Source organism: Dryobates pubescens, chromosome 9, assembly GCF_014839835.1.
Source record: "Dryobates pubescens isolate bDryPub1 chromosome 9, bDryPub1.pri, whole genome shotgun sequence".
NCBI lineage: Eukaryota > Metazoa > Chordata > Aves > Piciformes > Picidae > Dryobates > Dryobates pubescens.
The window spans coordinates 24,733,991-24,748,153 of record NC_071620.1 but is presented as its reverse complement, the minus strand read 5'-3'; the positions used below and the strand labels follow the sequence as shown (position 1 = coordinate 24,748,153).

General features: G+C 37.3%; 1 protein-coding gene across 1 annotated transcript in view; it reads left to right on the top strand.

Annotated features, from left to right (window-relative positions):
- DNAH5 (dynein axonemal heavy chain 5) overlaps positions 1-13,531 on the top strand; it is a 115,056-nt gene extending 101,525 nt beyond the window's left edge. Inside the window, exons 71-79 of the mRNA XM_054164273.1 lie at positions 352-597; positions 2,399-2,618; positions 2,960-3,165; positions 3,881-4,084; positions 4,749-4,964; positions 8,508-8,720; positions 10,921-11,073; positions 12,029-12,260; positions 13,334-13,531. Coding sequence (XP_054020248.1) covers positions 352-597; positions 2,399-2,618; positions 2,960-3,165; positions 3,881-4,084; positions 4,749-4,964; positions 8,508-8,720; positions 10,921-11,073; positions 12,029-12,260; positions 13,334-13,485 — 1,842 coding nt within the window. The 3' untranslated portion in view covers positions 13,486-13,531. The remainder of the gene's footprint in view (positions 1-351; positions 598-2,398; positions 2,619-2,959; positions 3,166-3,880; positions 4,085-4,748; positions 4,965-8,507; positions 8,721-10,920; positions 11,074-12,028; positions 12,261-13,333) is intronic.
- Positions 13,532-14,163: the final 632 nt, after the last annotated feature.

The window sequence follows — 14,163 nt, the reverse complement described above, 5'->3', positions numbered from 1 at the left end:
TTTTCTCTAGTACTTGGAAAGGAAAGCTAGACTTAAGAGTTGTGCTATCTAGTGGAAATAGCATATTTAAATCTTCATAAAGGTTTAATAATGCTATATTGTAATTATAGGTGTTATATATAATATTACATGCAGATATATGTAATAGAATAATTATTTGTTAAGCCTTAACTGGTCTTATAAGGCTGTAATAAATAACACCTTCAAAGACAGTATGCTATATTAGCATGTAAAAATAAATTTGCATGTTTGTTCTTTGCTCTTCAGTTTACTTATTGGTTGGATTTATGCTTAGAAGAAAACAGTGTTAAATGGCTACATCACAAGTTAAATTTACCCTTTCTAATATAGGCAAGAAAATACATCATTGACACTATGGGGGAGAAATATGTGGAGGGAGTCATCTTAGACTTGGAGAAGACATGGGAAGAGTCAGATCCACGTACTCCTCTCATATGCTTGCTTTCCGTGGGCTCTGATCCTATGGACTCAATTATTGCTTTGGGAAGAAGACTGAAGACAGAGACACATTGTATTTCCATGGGCCAGGGGCAAGAGATCCATGCTCGTAAACTTCTACATCAGACAATGGCTCATGTAAGAGATAAAAAATTGAATTTTTTTTTTATCTGTATTAAAATCATAGAAATGAAAATTCTGTCATGAAATGAAGTTGGTGAGTAGTTAATGCTAATTCAAAAACATATATTTATTGGTAGAAATAATTGTCCTGAACAACAGAACTTTTTTTTTCAGTCATTTCATTGACTGCAACAAGCTTTTGGGGACTGTGGAGGCATCAGTGGTTTTCATAAAATGAAGTTCTTGTTGTAGACTATTGACTGCTGACCACAGCTGTATTAATTATTTGGATTGCATGAATATTAAATATTCTTCAGCAAGCATTTCATAACATTTTTCCAGTGTTGCATTTTTAGTAATACAGACATATATTGTTAAATGAAGAAGATTATTTCCAACCTTGAGAAAAACAAGGCTGTATAGCAAAATAATTTGTATTACTATTGTCTGAAATTTGAATTGGGATTTTTATTCTAATAGCACAGGCAGTATATAAGTGAAAAATGGAAGAATTAAAGAATAAAATTTCCTGTATGAGAAAGAAAAGACAATATGCTCCAATTTATTGTGCTTTGTCCATCAGGCAGGTGGTAGTACTGCTGTGTCTGCTGATGTGAACTAATTAAGCTTCTTGTACTTCTGTTATGAGCTTCTTCCTTGTCTGTGTAACCAGCTTTCCTCTGACCTTTGCCTCAGATTTTTATTTTACCACTTCACATTAAGAGCTAATTAGCAGATCTGATAAGAAACTCACTTGATATGGAAGAAGAGCTTCTTTTGTTTAGCTAAGTGAAATGCAGTTTCTCTCTCACTGTCTCACATATCTTCTTAATGAAGTGTGTGAGATGTCTGTATGAAGTATAGTAATTCTGGTGAGAAATTTCAGTATCTATCATTTGACAATAATAATTAAGAAAGTGTGGTTATTTTCTAAGCCTGTGGGTGTTCTGAGGATCAGGGTTTAGCCTCTTGCTTTATGGAGTTCTGAGCTTCCGTATGTAAGTCATGATTTATCAGTGTTTACAAGCGCTATACTCATGTCCAGATATGTTTTAAATCACAGAACTGTTTTTATTGGAAAAGACCTTTAAAAGACATCGACTTCAACCATTATGTACTCTGGTGCTAAACCATATCCCTTAGCACCATGTCTATGCATCATTTAAACATTTCCAGGGACAGGGATCCCTGGAAATGTCCCTGAGGAGCCTATTCCACTGTTTAATAACTCAGTGAAGAAGTTTCTTCAGATATCCAAACAAAACCTCATCAGGTGCAACTTGAGGCCATTTCCTCTGGATCTATCACTTGTTACTAGGGAGAAGAGACTAACTTCCATCTTGCTGAAGCCTCCTTTGAGGTAGTTGTAGCAAGCAAGAAGGTCTTCCCTTCAGCCTATACACTGAATTGGAAAAAGTAGGGACTATCTGAGAAGAATAAATTGGACAGGGAAAGACCGTTTCATAGATGCTAAAACCAAAGAAGCTAACAAAACCTCCAGAAGGAATGATCCACACCTTAGCTCACATGAGCTTTGTTTTGGAGACAAAAAATACTTTGTTAATTGCCTGTGTACTACAACTATAGCTACTGGTCTCTTTTATGTGAAATGTACATGAAATCAAATGATTAAGATTTGATTTGCTGAGCCAGTGCAAAAATGGCTGAAGGATTTTTTTCTTTAACAGCTCTGATAGGTACTTAAATATGCTGAATTTTGCTGTATCTTAGATGCTTTGGCTTTGCTCTTAATCTACACCATAAACAAAATTTGTAAACAGTGTTGATAACTTCATATTCTATTGTTTTAAACTAGGGAGGATGGGCACTTCTGCAAAACTGCCACCTTGGACTTGACTTTTTGGATGAGTTGATTGACACTGTAATAGAGACAGAGACTGTTCATGAAAACTTTAGATTGTGGATGACAACTGACGTTCACAAACAGTTCCCTATCACCCTTCTTCAGATGTCTATTAAGTTTACCTATGAACCACCTCAAGGTCTCAGGGCTGGACTAAAGAGAACATATAGTGGTGAGTGGTAATGGTTTAAATTTTGCTCCTTTTTGGACTCTGTGGTGCTATCACGTGCTCATATTGTAGCCACTGAGAGTAAGTGTAAGTTACTATGATGAAATTAATATTAATTCAGTTGTTAGTAAATTTTGGTGGAGTCTTTTTCTGAATTTTATCCTTTTAATTTGAGCAACATAATATCATGCTATAAACCATCTCCATCACAGAACAATTTGTAGAATGATAATTTAATCTTAGGAGACTGAATGTCTCCAGGATTGGTGTTTTAGTGTTGATTTGAATTAGTTTTGAAAAATAGTATGACTGTGTTTCATATAAAGTCTACTTACAATCAACAGGTGTCAGTCAGGACGTACTAGATGTGAGTGACATGGTACAGTGGAAACCAATGTTGTATGCTGTAGCCTTTCTACACTCCACAGTTCAAGAAAGACGCAAGTTTGGATCTCTGGGTTGGAATATACCCTATGAGTTCAATCAAGCTGATTTCAATGCTGCTGTACAATTCATTCAAAACTACTTGGATGGCATGGATGTCAAGAAGGTAATTCATGTTTTAATGGGGAAGGTAGATTATGGTGATGGATCTTTCTAGTAGTGGAATATGTATACATGGTTCCAAATAACTGAAACACAAGCATCATTTTAAATTATTCTTTTATTTCTTTCCACAAATATTCAACATTCCAATTACACATGTCTAGAGCAGCAGGCTTAAATTACACTTTTAATCCCACTTTTAATCTATCAACCTGTGCATTTAAAAACACCAGAACCTTCAGTTAGATAGTTAAATATGGACCACTGTATTTCAAATACTGTTTTGTTTAAATCTGTTATGAATAAAAACAATAAGAATTGGCTCCTCAAGTGTAGTGGCTTTAAATGAGTGTGAAAGAACTCCTCTTACATTTCTCATTTTCACATAGCCCATTGTTATGTGGCATTGTTATTGTTACTGTTATCTGTTTCAGCTTCACTAAAATGCCAGTTTTATGACTGGCATTTTAGTGAAGCTGAAAGCATGCTTGGAATGTAGCTGTGTCCTTCTTGCCCACATGCTGGAATAGCCTCAAATTAATTTCCAATGAATTCTATTTTGAGAAATCCTTGAAGCTGTTCTGGGAATACAGCATTGTAGAGTAAGAAAATAACTTTCTTCCAAAAGGGACAGAGCTGCAGGACTTCATGCAGCAGCTGTTCTTATTAACAGAGGGGAAGAGGATTGACTGAAGTCAATACTTTCTGCTTGTTTTTAGGGCATCTCCTGGAGTACCATTTGTTACATGATAGGTGAGATCCAGTATGGTGGCCGTGTGACAGATGACTATGACAAAAGGCTCATGAACACCTTTGTAAAGGTTCTATTCAGTGAAAAGATACTTAGTCAAGAATTCAGCTTCTACAAAGGATATGGCATACCCAAATGCACTACAGTGGATCAATACCTTCAGTACATACAGGTTGGTAAATGAAAACCTTTCAACATAAAAGAAACTTGATTCACTTGTTTCTTAGAAGTTCCTACGTCCTTATATTTTGTGTTTTCTTTTGGATACCCATATTTTGTTTTTTATTTGCAGATTCTTTATTGCTTTTTAACAGTCTCCATATCTATTAGTGACAGCTAATTGTTGCCATCAATGTTATTGTTACAAAATCCAATGCTTTGGGTTGGAAGGGACCCTGAGATCTGCCTGTTCTGACCAGAACCTTTCCTTTTTCACTTGATCTGATCGATGACATACCTGAAGGTTAGAAAAAAAGGGCAACTAATTGAATCCAGACATTGAGTGCAGCCTCAAAAAAATAAAACCTACAAGCTGACTATTAAAACAATGGATAGTGGTTACAACTGAATTCATTGTTAACCTTGGTGTGATTTGGCCTGTGACATGACAAATGATCACAAGGTATTTTCTTGTTTGAAAACTGTGAAGAGATCTAGCCTCTAAAACGTAAATGGGCTTTAAATTTTATTTATTTATTTATTATGTGTTTGGATTATTTTGGTTCTGGGTGGGAGGTTTTGTGTTTTGTTTCGGTTGTTGTTGTTTCTTTACTAATGAGCTTACAAATCCATCTCCAGCTGTGTTTTTTTTCCCTCTTTTGTGTTTTACTGTGTAGAGTCTTCCTGCTTACGACACACCAGAGGTGTTTGGTTTGCATCCTAATGCAGATATCACTTACCAAAGTAAACTTTCCAAAGACATATTGGATGTCATTCTCAGTATTCAGCCTAAAGATAGCTCTGATGGAGGAAGTGAAACCAGAGAGGCAGTTGTAGCCAGAGTGGCTGATGATATGCTGGAAAAGCTTCCTGCTGATTATGTGCCATTTGATGTGAGTTAATGAAATTCTGTCAAAAACTGTTCACTCCATCTTGCTTTGTGTGCATTAAAAAAAAAAAAAAAGGAATACATTTTTTTTTCTAAAAAACAAGTCTGAATTCATTCATACAGCCAATACTTCAAAAACATATTTTAAAGCAGTCTGACCAGACTTTTAACATTTATAGTGAAGTCAATGTATATTGAATTGCTTTTAGAAGAAACCACTTAATGCTTAAGGAGGTAGGATCATCAGCTTTCAACAAAGGTTGTTGACACTGTAGAGAACTGAGGTCATGCTCCAAGTGTATTTGTGCTTCTAAAATGTAACATATTTATTCAGCATATGTCCTGAAGATATTTTTAGGTTGCTTTTTTATCCAGTAAAGTAAATGCTAAAAAACTTGGCAAGTGCTAGGTTTTGCTGACTGAAGCCTAGTGTTTAGTATATCAGGATCCCTATTAGCACATAATGGCTTATGTAATTATAATTGTAATGGACACTTGCTGTCATGCAGCTATTTTTTTTCTGAAATAGCAACATTCCTTCTGTGTACAGGGAAGATAGAATGATTCTCAAGATGAATCAGCAAATTGAAATTAGAAAATATTTGCTGATGATATTCACACATGGACACTGTCATGAACTGTGCTGTGTACAGTCCCTTCTGGACACTACAGCTGAATTTTTGGACAATTTACGTTGTTTCTGGGTCTGTACATGGTTCTTAGTTTTCTTTAGGGTGCTGACATTACAGCTCTTCCCAGGTAAGGCTAGTTATGAGCCTCAAATAAGTGAGAGGAAAATGCTTGTAAAATAGTTATGGTTCCTTATTTTTATATATCAGGGGACGCTAAACTTTTGTGGTTTATTGTATCTGCAAAAGCTTTGAAACAAGAAAAAATAGTTGTCAGCAATACAGCATTTACATCAGTTTTGTTAGGAAATGGATGTGAATCTCCCCAGTATGTCATCAGAAAGAGTTCAGACCTATGTTTGTACTTCAACCAATTCCCAAAGTAGCTACATGCTCATCTGGACAGTAAGATGCTTTATTAATTAGGTGTTTTGCTTGCTATCTACTTCTTGAGGAGAGTGAAATCTCTTATCCATAGTCTTCAGTCATTTTACTTTTTAATGAGAGCTAGCACAAGGACCTGATACAAGGCTACGTGGCTTGTGAATGCCAAATTCCTCTTGTCAGGAAGCTGAGCTGTGAAAAGGAGCATGGAGACTTGTACAATCCAGCACCACCTTCGCTGTTTTTACACAGTAATAAATTTTCCTTATGCAGGGTATGCTCATGATTATAGACTCTCTTCAGGTACCCATTTCTTACCTCTGTTAATTTATGTTTTCTGTAGCCTATTTTGTATCATGTAATCTTTCTTCCCTCAAATGGCATTATAATGATAATATACTTTATCTACATATACGAGTTAACATAACTGGACTTGGAATGCTGCTTATCTACAAGTTCTCCAAATGTTTGCGCTTGAAGTTTCTGACTTAGTGTCTTTCTAGAAGCCTGAACTTTATGACTTTCCAAAAGGCTGAACCAGGTGTCTGAGAACTTCAAAGGATTGCCATTTGATTTTCTCAGAAAGTTAGTGCTTTAGTGATAAGCAAAATCTCCTGGTAGTTGTTAGTCCAACTGTCTTCAAATTTTACTCAGCATCTGCAGGACCAGAGAGGTTGCATAGCCATGTATTGAAGACAAGTGCTATATATCGGGTTAGGACCTGGCTAGAGGGCCAAGCCCAGAGAGTGGCAGTGAATGGTGCCACATCCAGCTGGCAGCCAGTCACTAGTGATTTCCCCCAGGGACCAGTGCTTGGCCCAATCCTATTCAATATCTTTATTGATGATCTAGATGAGGGGATTGAGTCCACCATTAGTAAGTTTGCAGATGACACCAAGTTGGGAGCAGGTGTTGATCTGTTAGAGGGTAGAAGGGCTCCCCAGAGGGACCAGGCTGGACAGATGGGCAGAGTCAAACAAGATGGCATTTAACAAGTCCAAGTGCCAGGTGCTGCACTTTGGTCACAACAACCCCATGTAGTGCTGCAGGCCAGGGTCAGAGTGGCTGGAGAGCAGCCAGGCAGAAAGGGACCAGGGGTAGACAGCCAGCTGAACATGAGCCAGCAGTGTGCCCAGGTGGCCAAGAAGGCCAATGGCATCCTGGCATGCATCAAGAATAGTGTGGCCAGCAGGAGCAGGGAAGTCATTGTGCCCCTGTACTCAGCACACCTTGAGTACTGTGTCCAGTTCTGGGTCCCTCAATTTAAGAAGGATATTGAGACACTTGAACATGTCCAGAGAAGGGCAACGAGGCTGGTGAGAGGCCTCGAGCACAAGCCCTATGAGGAGAGGCTGAGGGAGCTGGGGTTGTTTCGACTAGAGAAGAGGAGGCTCAGGGGAGACCTTATTGCTGTCTACAACTACTTGAAGGGAGGTTGTAGCCAGGAGGGGTTTGGTCTCTTCTCCAAGGCAACCTGTGACAGAACAAGAGGACAGAGTTTCAAGCTGTGCCAAGGGTGGTTTCGGCTCAAGGTGAGGAGAAAGTTCTTCACAGAATGAGTAACTGGCTGTTGGTATGTGCTGTCCAGGGAGGTGATGGAGTCACCATCACTGGAGGCGTTCAAAAAAGGACGTGGCACTTGAAGCCATGGTTTAGTTAGTCATGAGATGTTGGGTGATAGGTTGGACTTGATGATCCCTGAGGTCTTTTCCAACCTTGTTGATTCTATGAGTCTATGATAGTGTCATTGTACAGGTGCAGTTAGACCTGTTAAATTTGTAAGAGCTACTTTTGGGCAGATCAACTCTGAATAGCAATGACAAATTAAAATTTAGTTTGCATTAATAAAAGCAAATGTGAAGCACTAAAATTCTTCACAAGGTGAAAATTGTTTAAATTCCTTTATTGTATAGCAAAATACTGATAAACTTAGAAAAGTTATGCATATCACTAACAATACCTGTTATATATAATTTTTTTCAACTATCTCCCAATAGGACTCTATTGACTATAGAAATTCTAGTTTCATTCATACAGTCATTAATTTGCTATTTATACACTTTTGATTTAAAAATATTGACAGCTTTCATTAGAATGCAAGACTGCCTGGTATTGTAATACTTCACAGGAATTACTGATAAATAGCACTACTATACTGAGGCAAATTGGCTAGGGCAATCCATTCTGATTCTGTTGTACAAAGTGAACCTTGGGAACTGTCAATTGGAATGTAGTCTGAAATCTGTACAATTGGGTATGACCTATGTGCTATTTAAATAATGCTAACTCATAGAATGATATATAGACTAAATCATGAGTCAGACTGAAAACATAGCTGCTTTCAGCATCGTAGACTTCTGGAACAAATTCTGGATTTCTGTCTCACAGAGGATGCAAGGAAGATGCTAAGCTGATCATTTAACTTCTTAAATAAAAGTATTCTATCTGAAAAAATTTATTGAGGCCTAACCTTGATGTAAGACCACCTTTGTTTTTAAACTTCTGTTGAAGGATATTTGGTTTTCTACATACAGGTAAAAGAAAAACTGAAGAACATGGGGCCGTTTCAGCCTATGAACATATTTTTGCGACAGGAAATTGAACAAATGCAGAGAGTTATATCCTTAGTGAGAAGCACTCTGACTGACCTAAAACTTGCCATTGATGGGACAATTGTTATGAGTGAAAACCTGAGGGATGCCTTAGATTGTATGTATGATGGAAGGATTCCTGCCAGATGGAAAAAAGTAGGTGTACATCACTTTTTTTGTAAGGGAAAGCAGTCTCCTTTTTTCCTCTTCTTTTTTTTTCCCCTTTCTTTTTCTGTAGAGCTAGACTAAGCCGCTAGACTAAGCCGCTAGACATGCAGTTTCAAACACAGGTGCTAACCAGGACTGTGCAACAGCTGGAGTAGATTTTAGGCCAAAATAAACACAGCCTAAACAAGCCCTCTTCCATTTATAAAACCAGAAATGAATGTGGGCGATGCAATTATTTCCCATTTTGACAGCCTGTTTCATTGTTGTTTAACTCTAGCTGTCAACTAAATACTGAGCTCACTCACTTCCCACCCCAGTGGGATGGGGAGGAGAATCAAAGTAGAACACATGGGTTGAGATAAGAACAGTTTAATAAATGAAAAAATATTAAAATATAGTAATAGTAGTAATAATACGAGTAATGATACAGAAGGTAACAAAATGAGAGTGAAATAAAACCTGAGAAGTGCAAGTGATTCACAATGCAATTGCTTGCCCCTCACCAATTCTCTGCCAGTCCCTGAGCAGCAGTCTGCCTTCCCCAGACAAATCCCCCAGGTTTATGTAGTGGGCATAGCATCATATAATACAGAATATTGCTTTGTCCATTTTGGGTCAGCTGTCCCGGCTGTGTGCCCTCCCAACTTCTTGTGTTCCTCCAGCTTTCTTGTTGGCAGGGCATGAGAAACTGAAAAATCCTTGACTTTAATGCAAACACTGCTTAGCAACAACTACATACATCAGTGTTCTATCAGCATTACTCTCATAATAAATCCAAAACACAGCACTGTACCAGCTGCTAGGAAGAAAATTAACTCTATTCCAGCCCAAACCAGGACATGCATACTGTCAGGATAAAAAGCTAAACAGAAGAGAGAAATATAGCATATGATGAAATTTAGGAAACAATGGATTACACTGTTACTATTCTATAACACTTGTAGTTATAGAGCCTACAGAATAGTAGAGGCTGGGTGGGACTTCTGGAGGTAGGTTAATCTCACTTGTGAAACAGGGTCAACTGGAGCAGATTTCACAGGACTCTTCAGAATCAAGAGTTAGCAACTCCTCTGGGCAACTCATTCCAGTGTTTGATGATTGTCATGGTAAAAACCAGCTAGCCAACCAACTAACCATGCAACAAGCCCTTCATGTTTAAATGGAATTTCCCCTATTTTATCTCATGCCCATTGACTCTTCTCCTGTCACTAGCAAGGATCTGGCTTAATCTTTGATTTTCCACTCATGAGGTATAAGCACTGAGGATCTATTCTAAGCCTTCTCTTCTCCAGACTAAAGAATCTCAGCTCTCTCAGCCTTTCATCATAGAAGTTGTTTTCAGGGACAACTGGAGCTGTTCATGGTGGAAATCAAAATAAGGGTGATTTTTTTGTATGTGTTTGTGTTTGCTTGGATTGCTTTTACTGACAGAGAGTTTTCATGGTAGAAACCATAGACCAAAAGGGGTAAGTCAGACTACAAATTTGATACAACTATAAAAGAAAAATTGTCATCAATCTTAACATAAATCTTACCTTTCTTTTTTCTTTTTTTTTTTTTTTTTTTTTAAAAAAAAGTAGAATGGATTTGGCAAAAATCCTGTTGTCTTGATGCTTTAATCTTGGGCTTAGTGAAATGTGTGCAATGTTTCTTCCTAGTTTACACAGCTATCTAATTTTGCAAAAAGAACACCACAAAGTGTTATCACAGGGCATTAAATATGTCTAAATGAAATGGCAACCATGAATTTGAAAAGAGCAAGAACTTGCTACAGATTTCAGTGGGATGCAGCATTTGTCTACCAGGGGGCTCTCGTCAGGCTGGACGTGAGGAGGAAGTTCTTCACCATGAGAGTGGTGAAGCCCTGGAATGGGTTGTCCAGGGAGGTGGTTGGGATGCTGTCCCTGGAGGTGTTTAAGACCAGGCTGGACGAGGCTCTGGCCAGCCTGATCTAGTGTGGGGTGTCCCTGCCCATGGCAGGGGGGGTGGAAGTAGATGATCCTTGTGGTCCCTTCCAACCCTGACTGATACTATGATACTAAAAGCTGATATATGAAAAATGAGCTTTAAATGTGCTTTGCTATTATGTTGTTTGCTACCTTGTGAAGAATCACCATTTTTTGCCATTAATATGTTTCAAAATTGTTGAATAAAAATAAAGAAAGAACATGCGGTTTACTATTTTTAGGCATCTTGGGCTTCCAGTACACTTGGTTTCTGGTTTACTGAGCTTTTAGAAAGAAACCAGCAGTTTTACAATTGGATTTTTGAAAGCCGACCAAATTGCTTCTGGATGTCAGGATTTTTCAATCCTCAAGGATTTTTAACTGCAATGAGACAGGTAAATTGTGTTTAAGGTCTTACTCTGCATATTTTTTATATACTTTTTTAATGCAAAAAAATGTTGTGAGATGAAGGCTGAGTTATAGACATGGCTCCATCATGTTGGCAGGGAAACAGTTGGAATACACAGAACTTTTCTAGTTCCTTAAGAAGAGAATGTGGGTATGTAACAACCTCATTCTGGGCTTTGCTATGTGATGGAACAGTCAGAAATGAGAAAGATGAAGATCCAGAATTATCATTGAACCTTCTGCTCTTTTAAAGAATGTAATTAACTGAAGTGTGGGACAAACATTAATTCCAGTTACCTCAAAGAAAGGTCATGGAAAACATTTACAAGATGCTTAAGTCTAGCATAACTTAATAGCATGCGATAGTGAGGGATTGGGCAAGGTAAAGCAGTGTTGTCCAGTGCACTAACTGACTAAAAGATGTGTTGAATCTTAACCATATCTGTCTTCAAGTATTCTCTAGGTATTTTCCCAATTTCTTTCTGTAGCTTTAGAGCTGAGTTAGCTCTCACTCATTATTAAGAATACAGTAAATGAAGACTATAGGTACAGGAAAAGAAAGGTAACCTCAGGAAGTATGCAGCAAATTATGGATTTTGCTTTTGTTGGAGCTCTTTTACTTAGCATGTGCAGCTAATGTTTTCTAATCTCATGAAAGCTGGCACTCAGTGGTTGTGTTGCTTGGTATGGTCTTAAGACCATGTATAATAGAAAGATTGAAAGTCAAATATAGTGGAAAAAGTACTGAAAACTTATAGTATCATGCCAACACTAGCTTAGAGAGAAGTCAAAGTGCTGTAAACATGGTTATAATAATTCTAATTTTTATTGAAGAGGATAATTTATGACCATAGAAATATGTTTCTAATAAATGTTTGGGAAAAAAATGATTCTGTGCATACATAAAAATGTAACCTTTATACTTTCATCTACTTTGGTCAGGAAATAACAAGGGTTAACCCAGGATGGGCTCTTGACAGTGTAGTGCTGTGCAGTGAGGTCACTAAATGGATGAAGGATGATATCACAAGTCCTCCTTTGGAAGGTGTCTATGTGTATGGACTGTACTTGGAAGGAGCTGGTTGGGACCGAAGAAACATGAGGCTGACTGAATCTAAACCCAAGGTGCTCTTCGAGATGATGCCTGTTATAAGGATGTATGCAGAGAATAATAGTAAGTAACTGTACAGTAAAGGATGCTGTTTGGATAGAATTCAGTGTAACTTATTCAACTGCATGGAAGACTTTTGGGCTTTAGCTCAAGTAACTGTTGCTATTCATTGTATACACACAAAATCTTTTTCAATGGTGTAGACTCCCTGGTCTTCCATACAAAATGAGCTTTCAGCCTGCCTTGATAATTGATGGTAGGCACTTTCCCCCTGATATTTAGATCAGTCTGTACCTTCTGGTCTTAATATGTTGCTAATAAATTTTTTAACTTTTTACAGATTAATTGTTTTCTGCCACCTCTGACAAAAATGCTTGCATTGTGTTCCTTTGACTATATGTCTTAGATAACAAAATTAACATTAATATATGTAAACTCTGTAACCTAAAGGACCTCCTTCCCATATCCCAAAACCCAATGTAATTTTAAAACATATATACACACAAAACATATATGAGTATGTAGAAGATAACGTATCTATTTTTAAAAGGTAAGGTATTTATATGTAAGGTATTTATAGATAAAATGTGAGTTAGAGATATTTATAAAAATGCAAATTTTTTTTGTGGACAAGGCTTTTTTGAGAGAGGCATGATGACTGTGGAAGCACATAAGATGCTAAATGCATGACTAGAATGCTGTTCTAATTCTGCAGTGAAGAAACTGACAATTTATACTCTGAAATGTTAAATGCATTTCAAAAAATGTTGTTTCAAATGGGACATTCTTTAGTTTGACACATTAATAACATAGTGATAAGAAGTAATGCTCAGTGGGCAGATTGAACTAATAATAATAATATTAGTCACTTTAGTGGCCACTTATATTTCTTGCTACACTGAGTTCCTAGGTGATGCTGTTAAACCCACAGGAATTTCAAGCCATATGTGGCCTTCAACTGACAATAGCACAGTAGCAAACAGTGTGAGAACCAAGTTAAGTTTTCTTTGGTGGTACTTGAAAACCTGTATGCCATTGAACTTTGGTTCAAATTTACATTTGCACTATGCCCAGTCTTTTAGAACCCCGTTTATTCAATCTGCACTCATTGATTTTTGTGTCTCCTGTCTTTTCAGCTTCAAAAGATCCACGTCTGTATTCATGTCCAGTCTACAAAAAGGCAATTCGAACAGATACGAATTTTATTGCTGCCGTGGATCTTAAAACCCTTCAGCCTCCAGAGCACTGGGTGCTGCGTGGGGTAGCACTTCTGTGTGATGTCAAATAGCATTAAGAAAATGTTTTCTAAGCATTGTTTCCTGGTTTTAATTACAAACATTGATATGTAGTCAGCTATACAATGGCAGACTCCTAAAAATGTATTTTCTAAGCCACAGTCTTGATGCTGGTATTTAAAAACATTTGTTCCTGATAGATCAACTTCTACAATAGTCTTGTAAGTGTTAAAACTTAGAGTGGTCCTAAGTTTGGTAAATCGAAGTACTACTTTGATGTCCTGAGAAATCGTGACAAAGATTTAGTTCCTGCCTTACTGTTGTGTGCTTAATTTTACCTTGAATAAAGATTAATTTACTTGAATGTTATTGCTTTCCAGTGTGAATATGCTTGTAACTGGGGTTACCTTCAAGCAGCAAAATACAAAGCTTTTTCCCTTTTTCTGTTCCAATGTATGGAAAGCTAAATTCAGTTACTCATTCACATCAGTTAACATTCCTCAAGATGATGTTTCAAGATTCATCTCCTGTCTAATAGTTTCTATTTTGCTTGCTGTCTAAACAAGAAAGGTGAAGCTGGAAGAATGTCACATCTCTTTCACTCCTTTGAGAACAATTTCATTGTGTTACATAGGAAAACAAGCACTTGGCAGCTGCCCGAATTCCTTACTATCTGGTTCATGACTTTTAAATGTCATTGAGAGGAAGGAAATAGTTTATGCTTGGATATT